The sequence below is a fragment of the Phoenix dactylifera genome, chromosome 18 (genome assembly GCF_051530095.1).
Source record: "Phoenix dactylifera cultivar Ajwa chromosome 18, Ajwa_hap1_PhDact_Kaust_v1.1, whole genome shotgun sequence".
NCBI lineage: Eukaryota > Viridiplantae > Streptophyta > Magnoliopsida > Arecales > Arecaceae > Phoenix > Phoenix dactylifera.
In genome coordinates this window covers 10,616,275-10,630,276 of record NC_143207.1, presented here as the reverse complement: position 1 = coordinate 10,630,276, position 14,002 = coordinate 10,616,275, and the positions used below count along the sequence as shown (strand labels likewise).

The window sequence follows — 14,002 nt, the reverse complement described above, 5'->3', positions numbered from 1 at the left end:
TATATAAATAATTTATATTAAATTATTTCCATTATTATTATTATCAATATAATAACAAATTTATATTTATTATTATAAATGAACATAATTTATGAATAGTAGAATATATTTCAACTATAAGATTAAAATATAATTGAAAAATTAGTTCAAATGAAATAAAATAGAACTTTTACTAGATACCTTAAATGAGTTGTTCATAAAACAGCTTAAGTTCAACTCAGAATTAAATGAGTTGGCTTGAGCTTGACTTGTGATCTAATTGGGGAGAAGAAATATTTTCTTCAACCCACTCAACTTGAATATCTCAAAAGATAACTAGAAGAAGATGGAGAAATCTCGAAGGTAAAGTTTTAAGTCCTCTTTTCTTTCATTGATCCTTCAAAAAAATGAGATACATAGCCTCTATTTATAATGTAAGGTCCGAATTAACATAATTTGGGTCGGATTTCTCTTTCTAATCCTAGTAGAACTCTTTTTTCTAAAATAGACATTTCTAATAGATAAGAGTTAAAAATTTCAAGGAGGTAGATCTCGACTTCTACATCAACTTTACCTTCTGTCGCTTTGTCGAATTCTTATCGAATAGAGAGCTATGCCCGTCTTACTCAAAAATGAAACTTTTAATTTGATCATCATATTTTGGGGTCTAACATTGAAATTTCATCCTAATTCAACCTCCTAGATATAAATCTTGAAAAGATATTCAATTTCAAAAAAAAGATCATCTCAATTGGGCATCGTATACCAAGTTATGGTCTCTGAAAGTTTGGCATGTGATCCAGCTTTTCAATGTGGTGGATCTCACTCCTGAATCCTGTCTAGCTCTGCTTGTATTAGTCAAAGTGGCCTACATCAAGTTTGGTGATCCTCCTAGATCAGATCTCCCCTTTCTTAGGAGATTTAACTCCCGTTAAATCAAAACTAGAGGTGGAGATATGCCTGATTTTCTGTCTCGCAGTTGAACCACCTGGCTTTGCTTGGAGATGGTTTTTGGTTGGATTCTTCTTCACTCTCGAGTCTTAGCAAACCACTAGCTCTGTTCCTTCTTCTGGACTTCGTGGTAGTGACGGTCCTTGCTATCCTTCCTCGTCGATAATGACTATGAAGACTCCTCAATCTTGATCAGAATAGATCGCTCAGCGGAACCAAAGAACGAGAGCTTGGCCTCTCATATGTAGTTTCAGATTTTTGTACCATTATCGCAAACTTATTTCAAGCATTAACAAGTCGCTTCGCTTGGGCAGCAATTGCAGGGTCTATGTTTTCTTGTGTTTTGGAGGCTTTGATCATAACTCCTTTCCATCCTTCATGAATCAATACTTTTTTAGACACCGGTAGAAGATTGCATCTCGATCCCAAAAGTATGGGCTCCCAAGGATAACCTGGCAAACATCCAAAGGAATAACTTCACAAGTTACCTCGTCGATATACCTCTCAGTTATAGCAAATTTGAAGGTACACTTCTTCGTAATCTTCAATGCGATGTCCTTCTAGATCCAACCAAGAGGGTAAGGACATGGATGAGGCTTGGTCTGCAATCCTAGCTTTTGAACTTGATTTTCAGAGATGAGATTCTTCTAACTTCTAGGATCTATAATAGCCTTAATGATGTTTTGTTTCAACTGGATCTTCAAGCAAAAAAGTTTTTCTCACACCTCTAAATCAGCTTCAATAGTTGTTGCGGGTTTCCTCACATCAAGCTCAATTTGGAGTTTGCTTGCTCGAGCTCAGGCCGCTCCTCAAAGTAAAGTTTTCAACACTTCTTCTTGGTGTGTCTACAGAAGTCATAATGATTGCAGTAATTTCTTTGAGTCGTGTTAGCTTGCTTCTTGCCCTACTCCCTCTTTTGGCTTGATTTTTTGTGGTCTTTCTTAAACTCGTTGCCCTTTTTACCTTCTCTAGGCCGATTCTTCTCCTTAATTCCTATGGCCTTCAAGCTAGCTTCGCTAATATCTTCAACTTTAAAGAGTTTTAGCTTCTTTTGGATGCTCTCATAGAGACCTCCGATGTATTTCATAAAAACTGCATCATCGTCGATGGAGATTCTGAGAGAGATTATTTGCTTGTAAAACTTAAAGGTGTAGTCTTGGATAGACTGATCATACTTCTATCGTAAGTACTACCACTTGATTCACCAATTCTCTTCGTGGCTAATCGGGTAGAGTTGCTTCTTGAATTGGCTCTTGAATTTGTTCCATGTCAGATTCGAAACATTGTTGTTCCTCATGTATGAATTTCACCAAGTAAGAGCATGGCTTGAAAGCTTAAGACGAGCGAAAGCTACCTTCTAAACGCTTGAGTTCCATAGATTATAAAATATGTCTCTAACTGGTCTAGCCAACTTTAGCTTTTCTGCATCGACTACCCCATCATATACAAGGATCTCGATTCGAGCCTCATCTTTAAACAATTGAAGAGAGATATTTTTCAACCTGTAGGTCGCTTATCCCCATCCTCCTCGCTGGATGGTGGTTCTTCATCTCGAGCCATGGGAGACAGCTTTGCAACAGGAGTTACTGGTGCTTGTGATGAAGGTATCACCAATCTCGAGACGATCTCGGTGAGTTGGGCAATCTTTTTCTCTAATTGTATGAGACATCCTTTTGTCTCATCATCATCCATTAAGGAAGAATTAGCAGCCATACTTATCTTTGTCCTTCGATGTACTTGAAGCACAAATAGTCCTTCTCCTAATTGTTTGTATTGCTCACGTGTTTGGACCATGAATAGAGGCTCCCATAGATATAAAGGATCAAAGCTCTGATACTAACTTGATCCAATTAGGGAGAAGGATGATTTTCTTCAATCTTCTCAATTCGAATCTCTCAAAAGATAACTAGAAGAAGATGGAGAAATCTTGAAAGTAGAGCTCCAAGTCTCCTTTTTTTTATTTATTCTTCAAAAAAAAGGGTACATAGTCTCTATTTATAATGTAAGGTCCTTCCTAATATAATTTGGGTCGGATTTCTCTTTCTAATCCTAGTAGAACTCTTTTTTCTAAAATAGATATTTCCAATAGAAAAGAGCTAAAAATTTCGAGGAGGTAGATCTTGACTTCTATATCAACTCTACCTTCTATCGTTCCATCGAATTCTTATCGGACAGAGAGCTATGCCTGTCTAACTCGAAAATGAAACTTTTGATTTGACCATCATATTTTGGGGATTAACGATGGAATTTTGTTGCCCAAGGTGACAAGCCAAGAGGGGGGGTGAATTGGTTTCTTCTAAATTTTGGTGCTTTAAACGTTTTCTTAATTAAGTGCGGTGGATGCTTCCTTAAACTATTTGAATGATTTAAACTAGTGCAAAGATAGAAGATGATGCAAGAATAAACGTAAGCACAAGCACAACACAAACACAACAATATATAGTGGTTCGGTGCTCTCCTTAGCACCTACGTCCATTCCCCAAGCGTCCCCTTGGGAATTCACTATAATCCCGCGGATTACAGTTGGATTGTTTTTCGGGCTCACAATCCAAAAACCTTTGTTGGTTTTACGGGCTCACCAACGAACCTATACACTTTGGTTTTCCGGGTTCACCAAAAACCTTTGTTGGTTTTACGGGCTTACCAACGAACCTTTACACTTTGGTTTTCCGGATTCACCAAAAACCTTTGTTGGTTTTGCGGGCTAACCAACGAACCTTTACAAAGTGTTTGACAAACAAAAAGAAAAGATTCAAACTCCTAAATGAGCATATGAAACAATATAAACTACAAAGAAGAGTTAGAAAGTATTTATCGCTTTGAAGTGGCTTTGCTCTTCTTTGTCAAGGATGCTTCACTCTTCAAGGGGGGATGGAGCTCTTGATGCCTCTTTGAATCTGCTCAATCCCTTTCTTTGATTCTTGAATGAAGTTCTTGATGAAGGAGATTAGGGCACTTTTGTTTTCTTGTGTATTCCTTGATATTCCTTTCAAAAGTTGTTCTCTCTGATGAATAGTGCCCCTTTAAATAGTTTCCAACCTTCCTTGGACAAGCCCCAATGGTCAGATTTGAAAAACTAGCCGTTACTCACCTTGGGAAGGACAAAAAGTACATCTGCAGAACTAGCCGTTACTGTTCAGCCCGTGTTTGGGTCGGCTCAACCTGTCCTTGGGTCGACCCAACTTTGCCTTGGGTCGACTCAAACATTCCTTGGGTCGACCCTCTCAGAGAACACAGAAACTTTGATTTCAGCCTTCCTTCACTTGGGTCGACCCATCCTTTCTTTGGGTCGACTCAAAGTTCACTTGGGTCGACTCAACTTCTTCTTGGGTCGACCCTCTCAGTAATTTCAGAGAACCATTTTCTGTCTGTCTTTCTGTCTTGCCTTTGGGTCGACCCTCTCAGGGTTTGGGTCGACTCAAGCTTGGGTCGACTCAACCACTGTGTGGGTCGACCCTCTCAGTAAATCCAGAGAGCATTTTTCTGTTGTGTTTTGAGGTTCTTTGGAGGTTGGGTCGACTCATGCTTACCTTGGGTCGACCCAACTCACTGTTCATTTGTGCCATTTTTGCAGGGTGTGCCAGATGACTTCTTGATGTACCGGGGTCGACCCAATCAACCTGTGGGTCGACTCAAACCACACTTTGCTGCATTCTCAAGGTTAGATTCATCCAAATGAACAAGGCCATTTATCCATTTTCAATTAAACAAATATACTGAGAGTAATGAACTTATAAATGAAGTATCAATTTAACTTATAGCATGATCTAGATAATTGCTTGTTAATCATCAAAATAACACTATCATCCTCAAATTTCATTCTAATTCAACCTCCTAGTTATAAATCTCGAAAAGATATTCAATTTCAAAAAAAAAAAGATCATCTCAATTGGGCATCGTATACCAAGTTATGGTCTCTGAAAGTTTGGCATGTGATCCGGCTTTTCAATATGGTAGATCTCGCTCCTGAATCTTGTCTAGCCCCGTTTGTATTGGTCAAAGTGGTCCACATCGAGTTTGGTGATCCTCCTAAATCAGGGCTCTCCCTGTTTAGGAGATTCAGCTCTCGCTAAATCAAATCTAGAGGTGGAGAAATGCCTGCTTTTCTATCTTGCAGTTGAACCACCTAGCTTTGCTTGGAGATATTTTCTGGCTGGATTCTTCTTCACTCTCCAGTCTTAGCAAACCACTAGCTCTGTTCCTTCTTCTGGACTTCGTGGTAGTGACGCTTCTTGCTATCCTTCCTCGTTGATGATGCTACGAAGACTTCTCAATCTTGATCAGGGTAGATTGGTCAATGGAACCAAAGAATGAGAGCCTGGCCTCTCATATATAGTATTCGATTTTCGTACCATTACCACGAACTTATTTCAAACATTAGCAAGTCGCGTCGCTTGGGCATCAATTGCAAGGTCTATATTCTCTTGTGTTTTGGAGGCGTTGATCGTAGCTCCTTCCCATCCTTTATGAACCGATACTTTTTCAGACGCCGATAGAATATTGCATCTCAATCCCAAAGGTATGGACTCCTAAGGATAATCTAGCAAACATCCAAAGGAACAACTTCACAAGTTACCTCATCGATATATCTTTCGATTAAAATGAGCTTGACAACTCAATAAGCAATGAACACTTTACCAAGACTAATCAAGCACTAAGTTAAATAATCATTTACAGAAAATAATTATATAGAATTCAATAATTCGAAATCAAATTCAAATATGCAGCATTATCAAAATATTATGCATGTGAAATTCATTTTTTCTCAAAATTCAAATTTCCTTCATAAAGTCATTTTTTTAAAAATATCAAGTTCATCTCTTCGCCATGAGCTATGACCATATTTTTTCTGTGGCTGGGTCATGACATCATGCATCTTCTTGCGTTGTGTTGTGCATCATCTTGTGGCAAAGCCTTTCGAAATTGTATATCTATTTGCGGTATGTCGTACATCTTCTTGTGACATACCCTTCAGGACTAATCAAGTGCCAATGTTTTAGTCCCCATTGGCTGGATCCTTAAATAACCAATAGTGGCCAGGTTTCATGCATTGCTTGAAAGTTTGCTTTTAATAATAGATATTTTGATATTAGGTTTATTTAAGCTCTTCTACATTAAGTTTGACCATTCTAAGAGACTTCCATCAATGTTAGATTTGACCAATTATAAAAGGACTTATTTATTGATTTTAAGTCAAATCTCTATGCATGTTAAATCGATACAAGAGAAACCATCTCCCTCAAAATTTACAAAAGGGCTAAAGAAAGAAAGAGAAAAATATATCATTCCTTCAACTTGGACATTCATCTCCTTGTATGTAGAAATATTTTTGGGACTTGTTTAAGTTTGGGGAAAGCATGCCCAGCCCAACCAACAAAATGTCCAACCTCAACTTGATTCAATCCTTTAATTAAGATATAGGCTAATCCCAATCCAAAATTTTAAACCCAAGACATTTGATACAATCAAATTAGGTTGGTTGAGTTACGCTAAACCACTACCAGAAAACACGCGTATAGTGATGGAGATTTCCGTCACTATACCGTATTTTCGGTTACTAATACAGAATTTGTGATCAGAGCTCTTGTCACTGAATTGGTTACAAAAATACGCGTCACTAAATTTTCAGTGACGGCGGCGATTTCTGTCACTAAATTTCATGACAGAACCATCGTCACTAAGCCTTACAAATTCAAAAATTAAATATTTAAGAAATTACTTATTTTTCGTCACTATCCGGATGCTGAGTTAGTGACGAAGGTAACTTGATCACTAATTTTGTCACAGAATTCAGTCACAAGTTTGGTCACTGATCCATCATAAATAGTGACTGATAATGGTCCGTCACTAGTTTTCCGTCACTATACGCGTGTTTTCTGGTAGTGAACCCTATACTATAACTCAACCATAGTTCAAAATTTTAAATCCTAGCTAGATCTATTACGTGCATAACTAAATTGGAATCCAACCCTCTTCTGACATTTTCAACACATATACAAGTCTAGTTCCAATTCAAAATTTTAGACTCAAAAACACAGTTGAAAAGGTTAGACTATATTAATTAAATTATGCCTTGCATAGGAGTACTCAATTTTCTTTATTATTTTGTTTTATGTTTTATTTTTAATTTAAATTTATCAAATATATATATATTATAATTTGCTGATTTGATTGCCTTGTTAGTTAATATTTTTGAATTATTATGAATATAATATTATACTTATTGACATTTCTTACTTTTATCATTTCTTTACTTGTAGTGTACCTATTTATTCAAAATTATTTCATATAATTTTCAAAATTTATTTAAATGACTAAAATAATTTATATTTTTATTAGAGTTGGACTATAATGACAATTAGGAGCGCAAATAGGTCGGGTCGGCTCATGAGTGATCCTGACCCAACCTAGTTCCTTATTTAGATCCAAATTTTGGATCTAGACCCAACGTAATAGAAGATCGGGTTGGGTCGAGTGGGGTCCCCCACTTCAATTTTTGACCCAACGGGTCATTCAGGTCGGGTTGGGTCCATGTATAACTCGGACCCAACTCAAAAAATTCAAAATCGGATCGGATTTGGGTCGGATCTGGTTCGGGTTAACCTATCCATGGCTTCAGAATTTATTTGCACCCTCATGAGCTGCGGCCTATGGGATCAAATAATTTTACAAATTTGGATCGGATCGGGGCGGGGCGGGTTGTAGGATTAAAAATCCAAAATTATCCAAATTTTAAATGGGTCGGATCAGGTTGGGGCTGAATTTAGTAAACCCAGGCCCAACCCAGAAAGTGGAACGGGTCCAATTTTAGGACCCGACCTAGCCCCACGGGTCTTCCAAAACGGGTCGAGTTGGGTCTAAGCGGGTCGGGTTGCGCCGGGTCATGGGTTAACCTAACCCATTTGCAGCCTTGCCGACAATACTGGCGGAAATGTTTCTTATTCCTTTCCTAACCAAAGCATGGGTTTATATATAAGTACAACGGATGACAAAAATGGTAAGTCTAGTTGTGACAACTATGAAATATTTACAAACATAATCAGAGGAGAATATTCAAAGATAGCACTACTGATTATGGCTTAAGTTGACCCCTGATTGTTGAGATTCCCTTGAATGCCAAGATCATAACTTGATTCTATTCTTGGTTCCTAGAGATTTTGTTGATAGAAAATTAAGGGATAATATTCAAAGACAACACTCTGATTATGGCAGATTATAGCTTAAGCTGACCCCTAATTGGTAAGATTATATTTGACCCTCGGTTGCCAAGATCATGGCTAGATTCTATCCTTGATTTCTAAATTCCGTCGGCACTCCCCCTCAGATGCTGGGAAGATAAAAGCATCAATTTGCAACTAGCAAATTATATCAACTTCTAGTCATAGCCTTAGTAAATATATCTAGAGTTTGATATTCAGAGCAAACATGAGATAAAATAGCAGTACCTTCTTGTAGAAGTTCCCTTATATAATAGCAATCCACTTCTATGTTCTTAGTACACTTATAAAAAACAGGATTGTTGGCTATCTGAATTGTACTAACATTATCAACATAAAGTCTTGCAAAAGTTTTCAAGTGTACCCTAAGATTGGCAAGTAATCTACGAATCCAGATAATTTCAGAGCATGCTATAGACGTAGAACAATATTCCACCTTAGTAGATGATTTGGAAACATGATCCTGCTTCTTACACTCCCAAAATATTAAAGATTCCCCTAAGACCATACACTAAACAATAGTGGAGCGACGAGAATCCGGGCATCTAGCCCAATCAGCATCAACAAACTTAGTGAAAGCGAGGATGAGGAAGGAGATAAGAGTCCATGCCCTGCCCATGAGTGCATTTAGGGTTACGAATTACTCGGTGAAGTGCAGCCAAATGAAGTTGACGGGGGTTGGACACAAATTGGCTTAGGACGTGGACAACGGAGAATATATCTGGCTTTGTCATGGTGAGATATACCAAGATTCCAACCAAGCATCGATAATATGTTGTGTCAGTTAGGATTTTCCATCAACCTTTTTGTATTTGACATTCATTCCATGGGAGTAAAAACAACTTTGTCATTAATCAGGTGTGCTTCACAAATGCTATCCTTTGTGTACTTGGTTTGGCTCAGTGTTGATCCTTTAGAAGTTGACGAAACTTCAGGGGCCAAGAAATAAGTTAATACTCCAAGGTCCTTCATTTGAAAAGTAATTGTTTAAGGCCAAAATACCTGTATCATCACTGTCAGTGATAATTATACCATCGACATGAAGCAATAAAATGATAAAGTTAGCGAGGAGCTGTGAATAAACATTGAGCAGTCATATGAACTTTGGTGAAAACTTGCACTGAATATGGTAGTCTGAAATTTCTCAAACCAAGCTCGAAGAGCTTGTTTCAATCCATACAAAGATTTACGAAGTTGACCAATACGATCAGGATGGGGTAAATGATAACCAGCTGGGGGCTTCATGTATATAGTTTCCTTAGGATCCCCATGAAGAAAAGTGTTCTTAACATCATCCATTTGGTGTAATGGCCAATGATGAACAGTAGCAAGCGCCAGAACTTCGTAATCAATTCCATATTGCTACTCACACATCCCTGCTCAATGAGTCTTGCTTTGTACCTATCAAGCGTCCCATCTGCCTTTAGCTTAATTGAATACACCCTTTTGCTGCCAATAATTTGTCCATTTAGGGTGGTGAACAAAGATCCCAACTATGATTTTCGTCAAGTTCCAGTAGCTCCTCATCCATAGTTTTTCTCGAACACTTGTTCCGTTGCTTGTTTATAGGAGGATGGAATAGGTGTATTGTGTAAAGTAGCAAATAACACTGATGACTTGCCATATCTTTTAGGTGAGTAACCATGCCTTAGGAGGTAGTTCACAAGAAATATTGGGTTCAACTTCAATAACTGGTTAGGGGAAGGCGTAGGTACGACATCCCTGCTCTGCTCATTATTTGAAAGCGATAATATTTTTTACTTATTGTAATTAATATTTTTTGAATTATTATAATTATAATATCATACTTATCAACATTTCTTAGTTTTATCATCTCTTTTCTTATAGTGTACTTGTTAATTCAAAACTATTTTCATATATAATTAGTATTTTTTTATTAGAGTTGGACTATACTAATATTATTGGTGGAAACATATATTATTCCTTTCCTAACCCCAGCATGGGTTTATATATAAGTACAAAGGATAACAAAAATGGAAAGTGTGGCTATACAAAAGTGGTAACTGTGGTTGTATAAAAATGGTAATTTTGGTTGCAATAGCACTGCTGTTTATGGCTGACTATAGCTTAAGTTGATCCTTGATTGCTGAGATTATAGTTGACACTTGATTGCCAAGATCATGGCTTGATTCTATCTTGATTCCTATATTTCGTTGACATATACACATTATGTTAACTCATTGAGAATAAAGTTAATGATTTAAAATCATTGATACACCATCCAAGTTGAAAATCCAAATCATCGAACATGATCTATACTAAAAGTATTCCTAGAAATCAAATTATATATTTTAGTGGTCTTCTAAAAACCAAGATTTGTATATTTTATTGGTCTTCGTATATTTTGAGTAGATTTAAATTCATTTGATTTTGATGATTAGATTATAATAAAATAATATATCATGCTATTAAAACCATCTATATTGGTATCCACTTGATGATTATATCAAAGACCACCAAAACATATTTTGAATTTTGGATTCTAGGCTTTTTTTTTGGAGAGGAAAGTTTATATGCATTTTTTTTTAAGTGTAGATCACGTTCAATGTTTTTTAGCTTAACTTTGGATAGTCCATCTTTGATTTTGAATTGTTCGCTTCTTTTTCCAGGAGTTAAGGTGTGTGGTCTAACTATTTTTATTATATTATATTCTTTAACTTTTTGTTGCTAATATTATACATATATGAAAAACTAAAATCTTTACTTTTATTTTTATTTAAACTTAGCTTGTGATAAATTTATGCTGGAGTGTTTCTTTTTACAAGCGTTATTTTGCTGTAGGCTAGTTGATATTATAAATTACATTGGTTGTGTGGGATCACAAATTTTAAGCAAGCTAGTACTAGTTTTTGAAGTCCTTTTTTCAAAATAATATCACTGTTATTCACTTGTATCTTTTTAAAATAAAATTACTCATCAAAAAATAAAAATATTATTTTTTAAATTGAAATTTTCTACATCAAATTTCTCTGAAAAGTAATTATACAATCAAAAACTAATAGCTTTCATTCAATGAAACGTGAAAAAAAGTAGTATTATTTATTTTACTGTTATTTTTTTGTTGTTAAAACACTATTATAGTAATAGTTATCTTAATATATAAATGATGGTTGTTATAATCATTATAATGGTTAACGATAGTTTTAGTAGGGTGAGTTAACCGGATAATGCGATTTTAAAACCTTGATCTGTATTATAATACATAATAATACTTTCACTGAAGATGGGGTGGGAGGCAAGCCCCAATTCACAATATTCTCTCTATGTATTTTTTGTGAATATATTATATAAATCATAAAAGTGCTACTCTGTTTTTCCATGCAAAGCCACAACGGCCCTTGAAATGACCTAAACTCCACAAGTTGTCTCTTGGGGAAGCTGGTAAAGAAATTTGCACTTCAGAAGAACTTCACAAAGTTCAGGGATGGATTCTGGGAAACATATCTGATTTGTACTAATTCTTTGTAGTTATACTCAGATTTGTCAGTCATTCAATCAATTCACAGCTCCATCTTTGACTTTAGTTGGATTTTACCAATCTTGATCAATATTTGTTATCTCAAAATCTATTGTAATTGTAGTGTTCATGCTTTGTTTGCCTTGTCAAAATCCATCTTAGCCATCATTCACAGCAAGCCGATAGCTAATTGTTTCTAGCTCCAGGGTAGAATTCCTTGATCTATTTACTTACATAACTTAGTCCTTAGGATTCATTTTTAATGTTAGACCTTTCATCATCAATGTTCCGGAATAATAATCCCACATCAAATAGGTTCATCCAACTAAATACCTGGGTTATTAGATAGGATCTTAACATGGTATCATCAGAGCCCACCGATCCTTCTTACCTATCAAATTCTCCATGCTCCTACTTACTAATCCATGTATTGTCTCTAGTTATATGATATAATTTGGGTTAGATTGTCGAACACCAATACATAGACATTTAATTTGAATAAGTTATAGCTTCATGGAACATTGTTACTGGTCTTGCTCTGTAAAGTATCATTCATTACAAATAATCAATTCATGATTCATAGCATGAACTACAGGCAGCGGTTGGCAGCCAATTATGGGACACAACTTTCGCTGTTCAAGCAATCATTTCTACTGGCCTTTCTGAAGAATTTGGCCCTACTCTTAAGAAAGCGCATGAATACATAAAAAACTCACAGGTCTACTCTCAGTTTATTAGTTCTTATTCTGATACGTCGGTCACACTCATGCCGTCTTTGTGCACTTGACCTATTTCTAACTTGTTTTAAAGATTCTTGAGGACTACCCTGGTGATCTCAAGTCAACGTACCGGGATAGATCGAAAGGCACATGGCCCTTCTCAATGGCAGATCAAGGATGGATGGTTTCAGACACCACAGGAGAAGCATTAGTGGTAGCCATTTTAGTGCCCTCATTTATTATTCTCTAGTTAAGATAGTGATATTCTTTTATCTTCTGCAGGCTCTACTCTTATTGTCACAAATGTCTCCAGTGCTTGTTGGCGATCCAGTAGATGTGAAACGACTTTATGATGCTGCGGACATCCTTCTTTACCTACAGGTAACTCATGACTGTCCTCTAGAAAACCAAATTTGAGTAGCTCTCCTTCAAATGCATCACTTATTAAAGCTTCTACACCATTGATCTGATAAGGTAAAGCATGCATTTTTGAACATATATAATTGACCTAATGAGTCTTCTAAACATTAATGTCATCGAAAATTATTAAGGTGCATTCGTCCAAGGATAGTTTTCATGATCTATATAGTTATACTGGAGTTTCTACTTCCATCCTATTTATAACATATCTATGACTTTTCTATTGTTGGAGTTGAATTTTGGTGGAAAAATAATAATTTCTAAATTTATGCTTGATTTCTCGCAAGCAAAATACTAGCCAAAAGAAAAAACCTTGTTGGATGTGATCAAATATTGCAACTCATTATTTTATAACCTCTTATTCTTTATAAGAAAGAACATCAATGATATGCTTCTTGATGACTTATAATAATCAGCATATTTGTCCAAATGCAAATAATCAGAATAAGCATTAAAAGAATCTGTTGCAGTATTGTACCTTGTGGAAATAAATTTTGTTTTTATTGTGTAAGAAGAAATTTACTTTGTGGTAAACTTCGTGTACAACATTTATTCTCAGCTACTAGGTGCAAAATTTTACAATAGAGGATTTGAGTATACTTACATGATACACAAGTTATGTGAGGACCCGTGCGGGCGTGTGTTTAGTCCCACATCGGTTATTCGCTGGGTAGATCTTGGGTACTTATACAGGATCAAGGAACCTAAATAATACCTTCCGGCTAGCCATTTTGGGTGAGATCCTGGGTTGTTACAAATGGTATCAGAGCCAGGTTTCAGATTCCTAGGGATTGTGTTTGAAATAGTCAGATGGAGCTTAAGTTTTAGGATCTTTAGGATTCGTCAGAAAGTTTGAGAGATGGGTAGACATTAGGCCATTAGATGAAGGCATTTATTTGCTTTTGTTATTGATAAATTTGAGTTATTTTATCATAATTTTGAAATGCTAAAATTAGACTGCAACCTAATTATGGTCGTAACCAAAGTGTGAATGAGCTACTCTGAGAGTTTTCTTGGTAGAGCAATTTGTATTTCAAGTTATGATTAATTAGATTTTTGACTAAATTAAGTGAAGGAATATTAATCATGAGTTATTATCGTGCAATATAATTATTTTGGAAGTTTAACTTGATATCAGGCACTGTGGATATTGCTTCTAGTTGAAGTTAATTATTTTGGTGGCAAATTAAGACTCATTTATAAAAAGATGTTTAAAGGTTGGACTAGAAAATATTCAT

The 14,002-nt window shown here is 35.9% G+C and overlaps 1 protein-coding gene across 21 annotated transcripts in view; it reads left to right on the top strand.

Moving 5' to 3' along the window:
- The window catches only part of LOC103715695 (cycloartenol Synthase-like), a 94,729-nt gene that overhangs the window by 50,300 nt on the left and 30,427 nt on the right, over positions 1–14,002 (top strand). For 11 of the 21 annotated variants that reach the window (XR_016398949.1, XM_088714596.2, XM_088714593.2 and 8 more), the window contains 3 exons: positions 12,221–12,343; positions 12,436–12,558; positions 12,627–12,725. The exons of 2 other annotated variants lie outside the window; for them this stretch is intronic. Coding sequence is in view for 17 of the 19 variants with exons in the window: in XM_088714596.2 (XP_088570722.1) it covers positions 12,221–12,343; positions 12,436–12,558; positions 12,627–12,725 (345 nt within the window). In the remaining 2 variants the exon portion in view is untranslated. Of the gene's footprint in view, positions 1–12,208; positions 12,344–12,435; positions 12,559–12,626; positions 12,726–14,002 lie in introns of all 21 variants that reach the window. 8 more of the 21 variants (XR_016398948.1, XM_088714586.2, XM_088714585.2 and 5 more) reach the window with 1 other exon arrangement.